This window comes from Protopterus annectens, chromosome 2.part2 (genome assembly GCF_019279795.1).
Source record: "Protopterus annectens isolate FY-2018-M chromosome 2.part2, PAN1.0, whole genome shotgun sequence".
In the NCBI taxonomy this organism is placed as follows: Eukaryota; Metazoa; Chordata; order Ceratodontiformes; family Protopteridae; genus Protopterus; species Protopterus annectens.
In genome coordinates this window covers 454,999,028-455,014,350 of record NC_056730.1, presented here as the reverse complement: position 1 = coordinate 455,014,350, position 15,323 = coordinate 454,999,028, and the positions used below count along the sequence as shown (strand labels likewise).

Genomic DNA, 15,323 nt, shown 5'->3' with positions numbered 1-15,323 from the left:
TTCATCTCACATTGCTGCAGTCCTTACATATGGGTAGTCCGCTGTCCTCGGTCGGCCCGAATACCAAAGTATTAGGCTGACGTCGGTCATGGGTGCTCAGATCTGACATCAGAGTGTCAGGGTATTAAAGCGCATGACCGACGTCATATCCTCAGTCTTTTTTGCCGCATGGTCCGATGCAGAAGCAACGTTTGCAAGTGCCGCTCATGCTCTGAAATTTTCGTATTCTGAGTTTCAGACCGACACCAAGTTGGCTAAGTACCCGCTGGGGAATATTTTGTTTTTCTTGCCTCAGTTAATTCCGGATGTCAGAAAAAGTGAATAATTGTATTTCTTGTGGGAAACGGATACCGCATAGGGATTACCACTCTCTTTGTATTCCTTGTTTGGGACCTGAGCACGACGTAGTCGGGTGTCGCTTTGTGCTAGGTTTAATAAGCGCACCATTAAACGTAGGTTAGATTGCGCCAGGCTTGTCTTCGCAAGCGGTGTAATTATAATATGCCGCCGGATCCTCCTACCGCTACCACGTAAGAAGCTAAAGACAAATCTTTAAAGTCCAGGTAGGATGAGTCGCCTGCCCGGACGCCGGTTCTTAGAAACTACGTGGAATCTGTGGATCCAGCCGAGATTTCAGTTGAGTCTCAGGGGAGGCTTTAATTTTGCAAGATGTGGCCTCTCAGGAGTCAGGGTCAGGCTGAGGGGCCTCTCAGGTTGCTGTTCTCCTTCCTTGCCTAAGGTGGTTAGGCCTTCTCCTTCTGTCTCTAAGGCTCCTTCCAAAGGCAGGCCTGGTTTGCCTTCCACGGTGTCAGTCCTAGTTCTGCAGGTTCTGTGCCTAAAAACACATGCTTAAAATGGCAGAAGATTTAATTTCTTTAATCAGAGGTTCTATGCCCCCTCCTGATAAGAGGCCTAAGGTGGAGCCAGAGGTGGAAAGTTTGGAGCAGGCTTCAGATTACTCAGAGTCTTGCTGAAGACATTCAGGATTTTCCCCCTTATTGTGATTCAGACGCAGAGGATTCCACTCCTTCTGCTTCTCCCCCAGAGGATTTTTCTTTTTCAGAAACCCTGCATTCTATGAGGGAACATTTTAAATGGGAAGGTCAGGATTTCTCAGATTCCCGAAAGAGGCTTAGGGAATTTTGTTTTTACCACAACATAGGCCCTTGGCTATACCTCCTGTTTTGGATGTTGTTCAAGACGTTTTCTCGAGGCTTCCCTTAATCCAGACTCTCTGCCTCCTGCGCCAGTTAAGCCAGACAGGTATTACAGAGTACCTGAGGCTCATAAATATCTGTATAAGAGTCCAAGGGCTGACCCAGAAACTATTAGCCAGGGACCTAAGGGTGTCAGGGCTTCTGTTGTAAAGAATCCAGTTCCTATTGATAAAGATGCTAGAGCTTTGGATAGATGGGGTAAGAAAGTGTATACCTCTTCCACTTTAGCAATGAGGGCTTTGAATTGCCAGTTTCATATGTTGAAGTATCAGAATTTTCTCCTTACTCAACTAAAATCTAAAGTGGATGCTTTGGCAGAGGGCATAGAGTGTAAAGAATTACAGGATTTGGTACATGCCTCTGAACAGGTGGGTAAGCATTCTTTGCAGTGTGGTTTCGACGCTTTACAGGCTTCTTCCAGGGTGGCTGCCACTGGTTCAGTTATTCGCAGGCACGCCTGGCTTAAGGATCAGAATTTGTCTGAGCATGTTAAATCTAGAATTTTGGATGCTCCTTTACAGTCTGAAGTTTTGTTTGGTTCTCCTGTGGAGTCTGTCTTGAAGAGAATGGAAGACAAGGCTAAGTCTATGCAGACTGTTAAAGATTTTTTGCAGGTGCAGCCTCCTAGGTTTAGCAGGAATTGGCCTACTAAGGGATGGGCTTATCCTTCTTCTGATTCACAGTCTAGGGGTAGATCTAGACGTGGTAGGGGCAGAGCTCAGAGTACTTTCAGGCCTAGAACGTGGAGTTCACCTGCACAATCTACAGGTGTGGGCAGGGGCCAGTCCTTTCGTAAACAGGCCCAATGACCTGCATTTTCAGCTGCCAGATTCTTCCTGTCTGGCAGCTCCTTTGGGAGGAAAGTTGGCACTCTTCAAGCAAAACTGGCTTTTAGTCACCCAGGACAAATGGGTGTTGGACATTATAGACCGAGGCTACAAGTTTTATTTCCATACATTGCCTCCTTTCAAAGGCATGCCAGACGCCTCCTCAGCAAAGGGTAGAGGCTCACAAGCAGATTTCTTTACTTCTTCAAATGGGGCTATACAGCAGGTCCCTCTGTCAGAAGTGGGCCTAGGATTTTATTCTCACCTGTTTCTAGTACCAAAGAAAGGAAACACTTGGAGACCGATTTTGGACTTATCTATCCTCAACACATACCTAGACATTCCAAAATTCAAAATGTTGACGTTGCAACAACTTCTACCTCTGTTGGGCAAAGATCACTGGATGGTAACTCTGGATCTCAAAGAGGCTTATCTTCATGTTCCTATCAGGCCCAGTTGCAGGAGGTACCTGCGCTGGCTGGGACTTTACATTATCAGTTCTCTGCATTGCCCTTTGGCTTATCTGCTGCGCCCAGGTGTTCACAAAGGTTCTGGCTCCAGTGATAGCCTTCTGCAGGTTAAGAGGAATACACATTTATCCTTATTTGGACGATTGCCTGATTCTTGCTCAAGACAAGTACGAACTTCTTCATCATCTACAGTATGTGATGGCAGTGTTAAGGTGCCTAGGGTATTCTGTGAACGAAACAAAGTCCAGTCTAGTACCCTCTCAGGAAATGTGCTTTCTGGGTGTGAGACTGAATACACCTTCCCAGATGGCTTTTTGACCCCGGACAAGCAAAAGAACCTTACTTTACTTCCATCAATTGTCTCACGGTCCAGGCTGACTGCAAGGACAGTCCTTCAAGCCTTGGAGTTCATGGCATCTTGTATTCTGGTGCTTCCCAATGCCAAACTGCATATGAGGAAGCTACAATGGTATCTCAAAAATGTATGGACACAACACTGCCAAGATCTGACACTGTCATTCAAATAATACCTTGCATTCAAAAGGAATTTTTGTGGTGGGCTCAGGAATGTCACCTAAACAAGGGACTCTCTGTGACCCGACCAGAGGCGAGTCAGATTTTAACGACAGATGCCTCGGACAAGGCTTGGGAGCATACCTCAATGGAATATGGGTGCAAGACACGCGGCCTGCCAGACTTCAACATTTACATATCAACTTGAAGGAGATGTTAGCAGTCCAATTTGCATTGATGGCTTTCAAGGATTTACTTCACCCAGGGCAAGTGTTGATTCAAACAGACAACACAACTGTCATGTGGTACATCAACAAGCAAGGGGGAACCCATTCTACCCTCTTTGCAGGCAAGCAATGATTTTGTGGGAGACTGCTCTCAGTTTACACCTCAATCTTCAGGCAAGGTTTCTACCAGGAGCACAGAACTCCTTAGCAGATGTTTTGAGCAGACAGATAGTGGATCCCCATGAGTGGAAATTGATCCTCATGTATTTGCAAAATTGACAGTGGTATGGGGAACTCCAGACATAGATCTGTTCGCTTCTCCACTAAATTTCCAGTTGCCAAAGTTTTGCACAAAAATGTTTCATCCCACAGCTTGGAAAGTGGATGCTCTATCATTCAGTTGGAGCAATCTTCACGCCTATGCCTTTCCGCCTCTGCCTCTCCTCCCAAGGTACTCTTGAAGGTCAGACAAGACAAGCCCTCCATGATTCTAATAGCTCCAGATTGGCCTCGACAGCACTAGTACCTCTGCTGAGGAGTTTAGTACGGGAGCCTCCATGGCCTTTGCCTCGATTCCGCACCTTTTGTCACAGGAGGGCAATCATTTCCTCAATGTCAGGATTCAGTCCCTGCATCTAACAGCCTGGCATATTCTGTTCTAGAGCCTGAGGGTCGCAGCTTCCACAACAAGTTTTGAATGTTATTTTGGAGGCCAGAAGGCCTAGTACAAGGAAAGTTTATGCTGATAAATGGAGGAGATTTTTAATTTGGAGCAAAACAAAGGGCTTTGATGTTTCCAGGCCTGATTTAAGTGTTTCTCTTCAATATCTTACAGAATTATTAGACAAGGGTTTGTCTTTCTCCTCTATAAAAGTTCATGCTGCAGCCATTTCTGCTCACTATGACTGTGACCCTCCATTATTCTCTCATCCTTTGTTTAAGCAATTTCTTAGAGGGCAAAGAACATAAGACCCCACATAGAGCTCCTACTCCAGCCTGGGATCTCAATTTTGTGTTGGAAAACTTACTTTACCTCCTTTTGAACCTGCAGCTACTGCTGAGTTAAAGTTTTTGTCTTGGAAGACTGCTTTTTGTTGGCCATTACGCCTGCTAGAAGGGTTTCTGAATTACAGGCTCTTATGGCAGTTGAACCCTTCCTAATTTTTCATAAGGATAGGTATCTCTCTGCGTACTAATCCTACTTTTATGCCTAAAGTGGTTTCAAATGTGGCCTTGAACCAATCAATTCATTTGCCTACTTTTTATGCAGATCCCCAAAATAAAGGGAGAAAAATTTTGCACACTTTGGATATTCACAGGCAGTTGCGTTATTATTTGAGCAGGACTAAAGGGTTCAGACAGTCTCAGCAGTTGTTTGTTTCTTTTGCTTTGGGTTCTCAGGGGAAACCTGTTTCAAAATAAACTATTTCTAAGTGGATTGGATTTTGTATTGCTTTTTGTTATTCTCATCATGGTAAGGAGATTCCGGCTGGAATCAGACCTCACTCCACTAGGGCTACTGCCACTTCTACAGCTTTTTAAGGGAGTAGCTACTAAAGATATTTTGGAAGCAGCTACTTGGAGTTCAGTGCATACTTTCTCTAAACATTACCACCTTCCTCTTTATTCCAAATCTAGGGCTGGATTTGCCACTGCAATCTTACAGGGCATTTTGGCAGCTCCCAATGCTTTTATGATTTTGCCAGCCTCCCTTTACCTCTGCTTTGGGATTCTACCCATATGTAAGGACTGCAGCAATGTGAGATGAAGAACATAGTACAGTTTTGTACCTACCATAAATGTAGATGTTCAAGATCCACATTGCTGCAGTCCAATTTACCCTCCCTCCTTCCCTCTGTAGTTTGGAATGGTTGTATGGTTTGGGTGGTAGCTGTTATTTGTACATGCCTTTTGGGAAGTATTCTATTTTGGCGGTGGCCTTTCTTTTAGGCCTTCTGACATCTGGGGCAAGAAAAGACTGAGGATATGACGTTGGTCATGCGCTTTAATACCCTGACGCTCTGATGTCAGATCTGAGCGCCCATGACCGACGTCAGCCTAATACTTTGGTATTCGGGCCGACCGAGGACAGCGGACTACCCATATGTAAGGACTGCAGCAATGTGGATCTTCGAAAATCTACATTTATGGTAGGTACAAAACTGTACTATATACACAGACCACGCTACTACTTGGACAGAACTAAAACTAGCAGAAAGACTGACCAACAATTTGTAGCATATGCTACTGGGGTACAAGGAAAAGCAATTTCCAAACAGACAATTTCAAAATGGATGGGAAATTGCATTCGATTTTGTTACTCCTTTCATGGCAAGACAGTTCCTGAAAACATCAGGCCTCATTCCACAAGGGCCACGGCCACCACTACAGCCTTCCTACGAGGGGTGGCTACCAAGGACATTTTAGAAGCTGCTACTTGAGTCTGCATACATTTGCCAAACATTACAATCTACCTTATACTCCAGATCCAGAGCAGGTTTTGCTACTGCAGTCCTGCAGGATATTAGCTACACCATCCTTTTCTTAGTACCTCCTCCCCCAGATTGGCTATGGTATTCTACCCATATGTTATGACTGCAGATGCATCCTTGAAGGACATAGTACAGTTTTGTACCTACCATAAATGTAGATGTCCGATAGGTATGCATCTGCAGTCAGGTTTAACCTCCCTCCTACCCCTCTGTGGTATTCCTAGGGTACTTACCCCTCTTTTAGCTAGCTGGGGGAATCTATTATGGTGTATTTGTTTGTATATACATGTATATAATTATATAATTTTGCAAATGTTTGGAACTTTTTTGCATTTATCCAAATTTAGCCTTCCTAGAGGGCACCTGGCATCTGGGGCAAGAAAAACTGAGGAAAATGGCGTCGGCTGATGCTTTTATACCCCAGACACTCTGACGCCCAGGAAAGTGGGACATAAGCCGAGGCCACAACCAGACTTTGGAATCCGCCGACAAGGGCTGCCTGAGGCAGGACAACCCATATGTTATGACTGCAGATGCATACCTATCGGACATCTACATTTATGGTAGGTACAAAACTGTACTTTCTTTTACTTCCACCTCAGCTACCACCAGCTCAGGTATAAGGAACCTCAGTTTAACATCTCATTTGAAGTATAGCATCTCAGGAGTGCAGCCTCCACCATGCTGCACTGCAGTGTCAGAACTGGAAAATGAATGCAAGCAATCTGTGTGGAAATAGAACTAATAGTCTTCTGATCTTCCAAGGAGAATGTGCTACCTGTTGAGCCTGAGGCACTGACAGAAGACATTTTAGAAGCTGCTGCAAAACTCAACAAATCTGGAAGCACAGTCTTGGAGGAAGGTGGGGGGTGATAGCCTTAGGCACAGCTTTGCTTCTAAAAATTTTGCATCTGTCTTTCTTCCTTGGGTGTATTAATACTGCTTAGGAATCTACTTAATGATATGATTTGCTGTTACAGTGGCCCTACCTGAAGGAGGTAATTGCAATTGTGGCTAAGGTACTTACAATAACATACATCTTTTAGAAAAGGTCATTGTAATATTAACATTTCCTTTCTTCCATTCCCCCAAGAAGCTTGATATATTTTTATGGTAAATGTTTTATACAGTTGCATTGTATTATAATAGTATTTTGTTGTACTAATGATGGCTTCCTGCCGTTTTAAGTCCTTGTGAGGACCAGAAGAGAGTCGGCACCATAAGATGGCTTCTAGCTGAGCACTGGTATGAGACCAACGTTAATTGTCACAAGGACAGACGCTTATCTGTCAAAACCTCTGATTGGGCAGAGGAGCACAATGTGGATAACATAAATGTTATGGTTTGCTGTTACAGTGACACCTCCTTGAATATCTGCTACTATGGTTTAAGTATCTAAGCCATTGAACTGCATTGTAAGTGGACAGATTTTTACTTTTGTATGATGTTCAATGTACAAGCACAACTAATGGTATCAACCTGAACTAAACTTGCCATTTGTGCCACCAGAGTGGCTTAAAATACATCTTGTTTGTGTGTTTGTTTCTTTTTTGTCCCATTTGTGTTTTACTTTGAAATGATACTAAGGTAAATTGAAGTTATGCATAATATGAGAAAGTAAAGTCTCGATTTTTTTATCAATGCAGCTGCAGTCAGCCATTCGAAAAGTGACAGTTGCTCAGTCTGCTGTGCCTGTACTGTGTGGCAGTGCCTTGAAGAATAAAGGAGTCCAGTTATTACTGGATGCAATCGCTTCATATCTACCAGCACCAAATGAATGCCATCATGACTTTCAGTGAGTATGCAAGAAGACATTAGCGTTATTATTGGGCTGTTTTCTTATTAAGTTTTTATGGTGGATGACAGCCATTCACAGTTGGAGCATTGTAAGGACTTGTAAATCTTTAGTGACAGAGGCATGAGTGAAAGATCTGTAAACAATTTTTTTTCTTTTTCTCAGGTATTGGTATGGTGATGACTTATGTGCTCTGGCCTTTAAAGTTCTGCATGACAAACAGCGTGGGCCTTTGGTATTTGTGCGAGTTTATTCAGGAGTGATGAAGCCACAATCATCTATTTACAACATCAATCAGGACAACACGTAAGTAGGTTTGATGCTGCAAGTACTCCAGGAAAAAAATTATAGCATTTTTATTGGTTAGCTTAATGGTGGTGAAATGGTCTTTTTTCTGGTAAGACAAGCAGATAGTGTAGAATAGTGTCTGGATGCCAGCAAACCAGGTGATACACCTTGTTTCATGATTTTGATAGTCAATGTTCCTTTGCGTTTGGGTAGACCTGTTAGTGGACTGCTGTACAAATAAGATATTCCAAGTGGTAACATTTCCTCTCTCCTCTTTTATCTCCTGGAGTTCTAGAATGTCTCTTGTGACCATCCTGGAGTAGTAGAACAGTGAGACATAACTGCAGAATGTTTAGAATGTTAATTATGCATTTCCCTTTCTAAGGGTTTTATTTAACTAACATATTACACATCCCATTATAACGACATAATAAAGTCTATTCAACAAATCAGAAAAAAATGCATGATTCTACAAAGCATAGTTTACACTTTTAAAGTGCCCTTGTAGAATTAAGACTATAAATACCATTTGCAGGGGCACTTTAAATGTGTAAGCTGTGCTTGTAAAATTATACCTTTTTCTGATTAGTTGATTGGGCTTTTATAAATGTGTAGTAAGTCCATTTACTGTTTAAAGAGAATTATCAAGATGTCAGGGTGTTTGGTAATTGCCTTGTTGGAAGAATGAATAAAAATCCGTAACTGGTTTTGGTTTGTTTGTTTGCAGGTTTTTTTTTTTTTGGTTGGTATACTAAGCTCTTTAAGAAACCACTTGCTAGTTGCATAATAAGTAAGTAACAATGTATATCATATTATCCATATTTGCCATTATTATTTTAATGTAAATAGTTAATAGAAAAAAATCTAAACTATTCTTGCTGGTTATTAGTATTGCATTATAAACAGTGCACCTTTAAGTAGCTTAACATAGAAACATTCATGTTTTTCTTATTGTGTTATCATAGGATCAGCCAGCATTAAGTAGGAAATGCGGTCAGATTCATAGCATTGCAGGATAAAGCCCTATGACTGAGGTTATCTGAATTTGATTAGTGGCTCAAGCACCTGTTGATATTGACAGAGGGCAAGGGAAAAATGATCAGGCTAAAGCCTGCCAACCTTTCCCAAGGGGGAGTAATGAAGAAGGATGTGTGGGTGGAGCGTGATCTGGCTTCTGTCTCTGGTGGAGGCCGTAGCAGAAAATGATAATCTGGAGTTGAGTGAGTGAGCACATGTGAGAGGTGTACCTGTCCTCACTCCAATGGCAGTATTGCCTCCAGTAACCAGACTTCATAGCCCTCATTGGCCACTGACAATGGTGTCAGCACATAAGGAGGCAAGACCACAACTCCTGACACAAAGTTTGTGTCTGTGAGCAGCAGTGGCAGTTTCTCTTCTATCTTCTCTTCTCTCTGTAAACCTTTTTTCAGAGTCCTGTTCTTTACAGCCTGTGGGGACGGGCAGGTGATCCTGGCCAGGAGGGGATTAAATTCCCAGATGAATCACTGAATAAACTATTTGAAGATTTTTTATTTATTTTATTTTGCTTTTGTTTATTAGGTTTGTTTTGATTTTCTCAGTGTTTCGCTGTTGCAGTCCTGACAGTTGGGATTTCCTGTCGTAAAAGCCCTCAGCCATCCCCTCCATTCCAAAAATGGCATTGAAAATCCTCAGTTTGTTGTGGAGGGGGTAAATATGGAAACTCACTGTCCGAACTATCGCACCATTTGGACTGACTAGCCCCTTCAGAAGATGCCAAGGAAACAGAGGATGCCTTCTTCAAACCTCCGTTCCTCCGTTGTAGTTTCTTTCACTGATGATTAGGCAAAGCCACAAAGGCTCACCTCCCCTTTCATAATCACGAACGTCAAGTAGAAGTTGTTTTTTTTTTTTTTTTTTGTGTAATTCAGCTAACTCTGCTTCCAAAGCGGACATCTTAGTGTTAACCCTATCCAAAAAACTGCTAACATTAGTTGCTCCCAAAGAAGCACTGATAGTGTTTGACAAGGATGCCAGTTCCTGCTTCAGTTTATGTTTAAACTGGTCTCTTTCCTTCAAAATGTACAGCCATTCTATCACACATTTATTTGAAGCAGCTAGCCAGCGTTCTTTGAACTGTTTGTCCATAGGGCAGTTATCATCGAATGGGGTACTGGGACTTTTTATAAAGCGAAGGCCCCTTGGTGTAACATTAAGCTCAATGTAGCGCTGCAACCCCAGAATATTAAAATAAACTTTGTTTCCTTCTCCAATAATTTTTCAAATGTCTCACAAAGCTCTCTATTGTCTGTGGGTATAGCACTCAAAGTTTGACCCACAGACAAAAACGGGTTAGACGCCTGCTTAGATCTTTAAGTAATAAATTTATTATAAAGTTGACCCACATTCTGACTTACAGGACGACCATCATTTGGTGCAGCAGACACAGCATGTGAACCGCTCAAAAAATTTTCAGTAGTCCTCTGGGCCCCCCAAGACAGAGGTGAACTCCTCACAAAATAACCAAGGAACATCCTCATTTGGATCTGAGGACATGGTAATAAAACACCACCTTGACTCCAAAATACTTCAACAATGAAAAAAATCCAAATGGAATGTAGAAACACCAAAAAATAGAGCAGTTTGACAGCAGTTCGATATTAAAATTAAATACTTTTATTCACTTATTCTAGTGCCTCAGTGTAACCACCTTCTAGGAATAGAAATACACAATCCAAGACCTCCACTTTTATACAGTCCAATCATTAAACAAACTCTAATGAGTTCCAATTACACACTTAAACAATTAGTAACACTTCACATTTAAAGTAAGCATTTCCAGTTTAACTCATTATTTAGTCCCTTAGGGACCAATGTTTTATATTTTAAAATATAAATACATTCCTTATACAGCAACTATTCTTTTAATATCTGTTCCTCTCCCCATCTACAATTAATTTGTTCCAGTATTGAACTCTGCAATAAAGCAAAGTTACTGTTATGTTCTATTTTAAAATGAGCAGAAATTATCTTGTCCTCTCTCTGATGTTTTATATCCCTCAAGTGCTCCAGAAATCTAGTACGGAACATCCTTTTTGTTTCCCCAATATAAAATAAATCACATAGACAACGTAAAACATATACAACCCCTTTACTATCACATGTATATACCCCTCTAGATATAAATTTAACATTATTAATAGTGCTGAAAGAATTAACAACATGAGAACAAACTGAACATTTTCCACAAATCACCTTCACCTAAGCCTATGGGCTCCCAGTTTCAGGGACAAGATTTGGTCAAATTGGCTGAAGACCTCATTAACATTGTAAGGTCCAGACAGACTTCAGGGGATATCACCCCAGGGAAAAGAAAAAGTGACACCCATCCTGTATTCCACCCTGATCTTCTGCATTCAAAAAAAGAGTCTGATTTGAAGGACTCTGCTTCTGAGGAAGGCCCCACTTACGCCTCTTATGAGGAATCAGCTTCAGAGAAAATTCTTCTGTCTGTCTCTCCACCTGAAGACCTCACCTTTGGAGAGACTCTTCATGCTATGAGACAGCATTTCCAATGGGAAGCAGAAGAATACCCACAGGCCAAAAAGAGAGTAAGGGAGTTCTTAGACCTCCTTGAGCACAAACCCCAAGCAATCCCACCTATCCTGGAAGTAGTGGAAGATGTATTTCAGGATTCTTCCTTAAATCCTGACAAGCTACCTTCTGCACCCAGAAAGTCTGACCATTTTTTACACGGTCCAGGACTCTCATAAATATCTGTTTAAAAACCCAACTGCTGGCCCTAAAGTGGTCACACCCGGCCCCAAGGGGTTTAAAACCAGTACCTCTAGGAACTCTTTACCTACTGACAAATAAAGTAGAACTCTTGCTAGATTTGGAAAGAAAGTATACACTTCGGCTACCCTCACCATGAGGGCCCTCAATTGTCAATTTCATGTGATCAAATGCTAGAAAACCATTCTTGACCAACTAAAACAAAAGCTCACTGGCCTAGAGGATAGAAACCTTTCTAAGGAACTTTTAGATCTGTGCCATTCCAGTTTTCAAGTGGCAAAACACTCCCTTCATTGTGGGTATGATGCCGTAGAAGCCTCTTGTGGGGCAGCTGTCACTAGCACAGTGATCAGAAGACACTCTTGGCTTAGAGAACAGCTCCCCCCGACCAGGTAAATGCTAATCTCCCTCCTTGAAAAAGAATGCCTTTTGGGGGCAAAAGCTGAAGCAGTCCTCAGAAAGATGGAGGGCAAAGCAAAATCTATGCAAATGGTAAGGGACGTTCTACAAGTGCAGCACCCCAGGTTCAGCAGGAATTTTCTGGCCAAACATTGGTCCTTTCCAACCCACTCTAGGAGCAAACAGAGAAAGCCTCAGAGGGACAGAACTCCCAGTCATAGACCACATCAACAAAGATCCAGACAGTGAACTTCAGACTCACACAGACAAGGGAGTTCTAGGACATCTGCCTCTGCCAAAGAGCATTTATGACTCTCTGCTTCCATAGACCAAGAAGATGCACATAAATTGGGAAGAAGTCATGGCAGTTCTAAAAGGCTTACTGGTCTTCAAAGAGAAATGGATAGTAGGGGTGCTGGTAGTACAGACAGGCAACACCACAGTCATGTGGTACACAGACAAGGAGGCACACCCTCCTACACCCTGTGCCATCTAGCCATGCAAGTCTGAGAGACAGCACATTCCATGGGACTGTACCTACTAGTGCAATATCTGTCAGGGGTACAAAACATCCTTGCAGACCACCTCAGCAGGAACTAGACAGACCCCCATGAGTGGCACCCATTTACCTCAGCATAACTCAAAATTGGGTATCCCACATGTGAACCTGTGTGCCAGTGAGGACAATGCTCAACTGGAGAAAATTCTGTACCAGGACAAGAAAGGCATTGGCATGGGGAACAGATGCCTTCTCCTTCCCATGGACTCACCTCTTCATTTATGCTTACCTCCCCTACCTCTTCTGCCTCAAGTCCTAAAAATAAGAGAATAGAGCCCAAGGACCATTTTTATAGCTCCAAACTGGCCCAGGCAACCCTGGTTTCCTCTCCTTCTCCAGCTCTCCAATCTGAAACCTTTGCAATTACCGCAGAAGGTAGACCTCCTCACCCAAGACAAAGGGAAGATAGTGCACCCCAGTCTGCAGACCCTGAACCTTTCAACCCGGATTATCCCTCAACACCTAACTGCTACAGCAACTTAAGTCAACATGTGCAACAGATTCTGAAGGAATCCAGAAGGCCTAGCACACGGAAATCTTACGCATCCAAATGGAAAAGTTTCTCTGCTTGGTGCCAGAAGTACCTGGCCCGTCTAGTGGATAAAGGCCTTTCTTACTCCTCCATAAAAATACATGACTCAGCCATCTCTGCTCACATTCCTGTTCTCCCCCCAGTCTTTTCTCACCCTCTCTTGAAACAGTTCCTTAGGGGTGTCATTCACATTAAGCCCCTCCTGGAGGAAACCCACACCTTCATGGGACTTCAACTGTGTGCTGAAAAAATTGTCTTTGTCTCTCTCTGAACCTGTAGCTAATGCCTCTTTAAAATTCCTCACTTGGAAGACTGCTCTTCTTTTAGCAATTACCTCTGTTAGATGGGTCTCAGAGTTACAGGCCCTAATGGCAGTAAAGCCTTTCATTATCTTCCATAAAGACATGGTTTCCCTCAGGACTAACCCTTCCTTTGTGCCTAAGGTGGTAACCAATGTGTCTTTGAATCAAACCATCCATCTGCATACCTTCTTTCCCAATCCTCAGAATAAGGGAGAAAGATTACTGCACTACCTGGATGTGTGCAGAATGTTACATTTCTACCTAGACAGGGCAAAATCCTTTAGGAAGTCAGATTAACTGTTCATATCCTTCACCCCCAGATGTGAAGGAAAACCAGCTTCTAAACAGACCATTTCCAAGTGGATTTCTCACTGCATTTCTTTCTGCTACAGCCATCATAGGAAAAAAATGCTGAATTTGGTTAGACCACACTCTGCCAGCACCACAGCTACTTCTACAGCCTTCCTTAAGGGTGTCCCCACCAAAGACATTCTGGAAGCAGCCACTTGGTCTTCTGTGCATACCTTCACAAAACACTACCACCTGTCAGCTTTCTCTAAATCCAGAGCAGGATTTGCCTCTGCAGTCCTGCAGGGGGATCCTCTCCTCTAGTGGATCTCCATCCACCCTCAGTTAAGCTTTTGGAATCTTTGCAACTGTTAGGACTGCAACAGTGAAACATGAAGAACATAGTAAAGTTGTGTACACTTACCATAAATATAGATGTTTGAGTGTATTCACTGCTGCAGTATTCTTTCTCTTCCTCCTACCCCTTTGGCCTACTAGGTAGGCCAGAATTTCCAGATATGACCGTGGACACTTTCTCTAGGTTACCCTGAGTTTAGGTACCCCCTTTCTTTATTTTCCTTTACTTAACTCCTGGCTTCGGCTTCATGGGGCCAAGAAAATACTGAAGTGATGACACAGGCTGCCTCCCTTTATACCTGAGCATACTGACATCAGTTAAGCTGTCCGCCAGGCAGGAAAGTAAAATAAGATGTTATGTTGTCCTATCTTGCCTTCATTCTGTGCTGGTTGAGTTTGGGACCGAGCATCGGTTCCGACTCGGCTTAATTCAAAAACTTGAGGCCTTCCACTGGTTCAAAGCTATGCCCTATCCCATGATGCTCTGAGAACATAACCCAGATCTTGTTTGCCGCTCAAGCATATCAGGTGACTTCTGACTGGCTCTTGGCTAAATTTTTTCTTACTAATCGCTTAAAAAAATTATAGTTAGATTATTGTTAATATTTAGTAGTTAATTAGGGACTTTTGGTCTGTGTTTCTTACTGCTGTTTTTGTTAGCTGTCATCTTTTTCGTCAGGCCTACCTGTTGTTTTTTTCCTCTTAGTTCCCTATCCTTCACCCCCTTTGAGGAGGTCCCACAGAAGAGATTGTTCAAGAGGAAGCACATAGACCCCCCGGATGAATCTTATCACCTCAGATACCAACCTGGATGATTTGGAAGGGTCCCCGTGGTCCCGCCCTGAAGATGTCTCCTTTGTAGACATCTTGGAGGTCCTTAAACTGAGGGGTGGCTGGGAGCCCACCAATCCTTCTGAGGATGAATCGATATACCTGGAAGCTTTTGGGTCTTGCCCTTCCACCTCTTGGGTGTCTCCGCCTTTTGACCAATTGATGAATGTGATTGCTCGGAAGGGAAGACATGGGGCTCTCCAGATACAGTGGAGCCTGTTCTGAGGAGGCCTAACAAGTTTATTACAGCACCAGCAGAGAAAGAAGTTTTAACCAAATACTTTTCTTCAGTGGCATTTACGCTTCGATCACTAAATTACTTGACCCACTTTACGAGACTACAGAGGGATCTCCTGAAAGAGCTAGGAGATGCCCTTCAGGGTAATGTAGCTGCTGGGGGTCTCAGATAAGCTTTCCTCTCAGCTCTCCACCCTAAACTCCGTGGTCAACTC

At 42.9% G+C, this 15,323-nt stretch overlaps 1 protein-coding gene across 1 annotated transcript in view; it reads left to right on the top strand.

The window, feature by feature from the left end:
* GFM2 (GTP dependent ribosome recycling factor mitochondrial 2) overlaps positions 1-15,323 on the top strand; it is a 1,110,238-nt gene that overhangs the window by 494,924 nt on the left and 599,991 nt on the right. Inside the window, 2 exon segments of the mRNA XM_044063950.1 lie at positions 7,393-7,541; positions 7,707-7,847. Coding sequence (XP_043919885.1) covers positions 7,393-7,541; positions 7,707-7,847 — 290 coding nt within the window.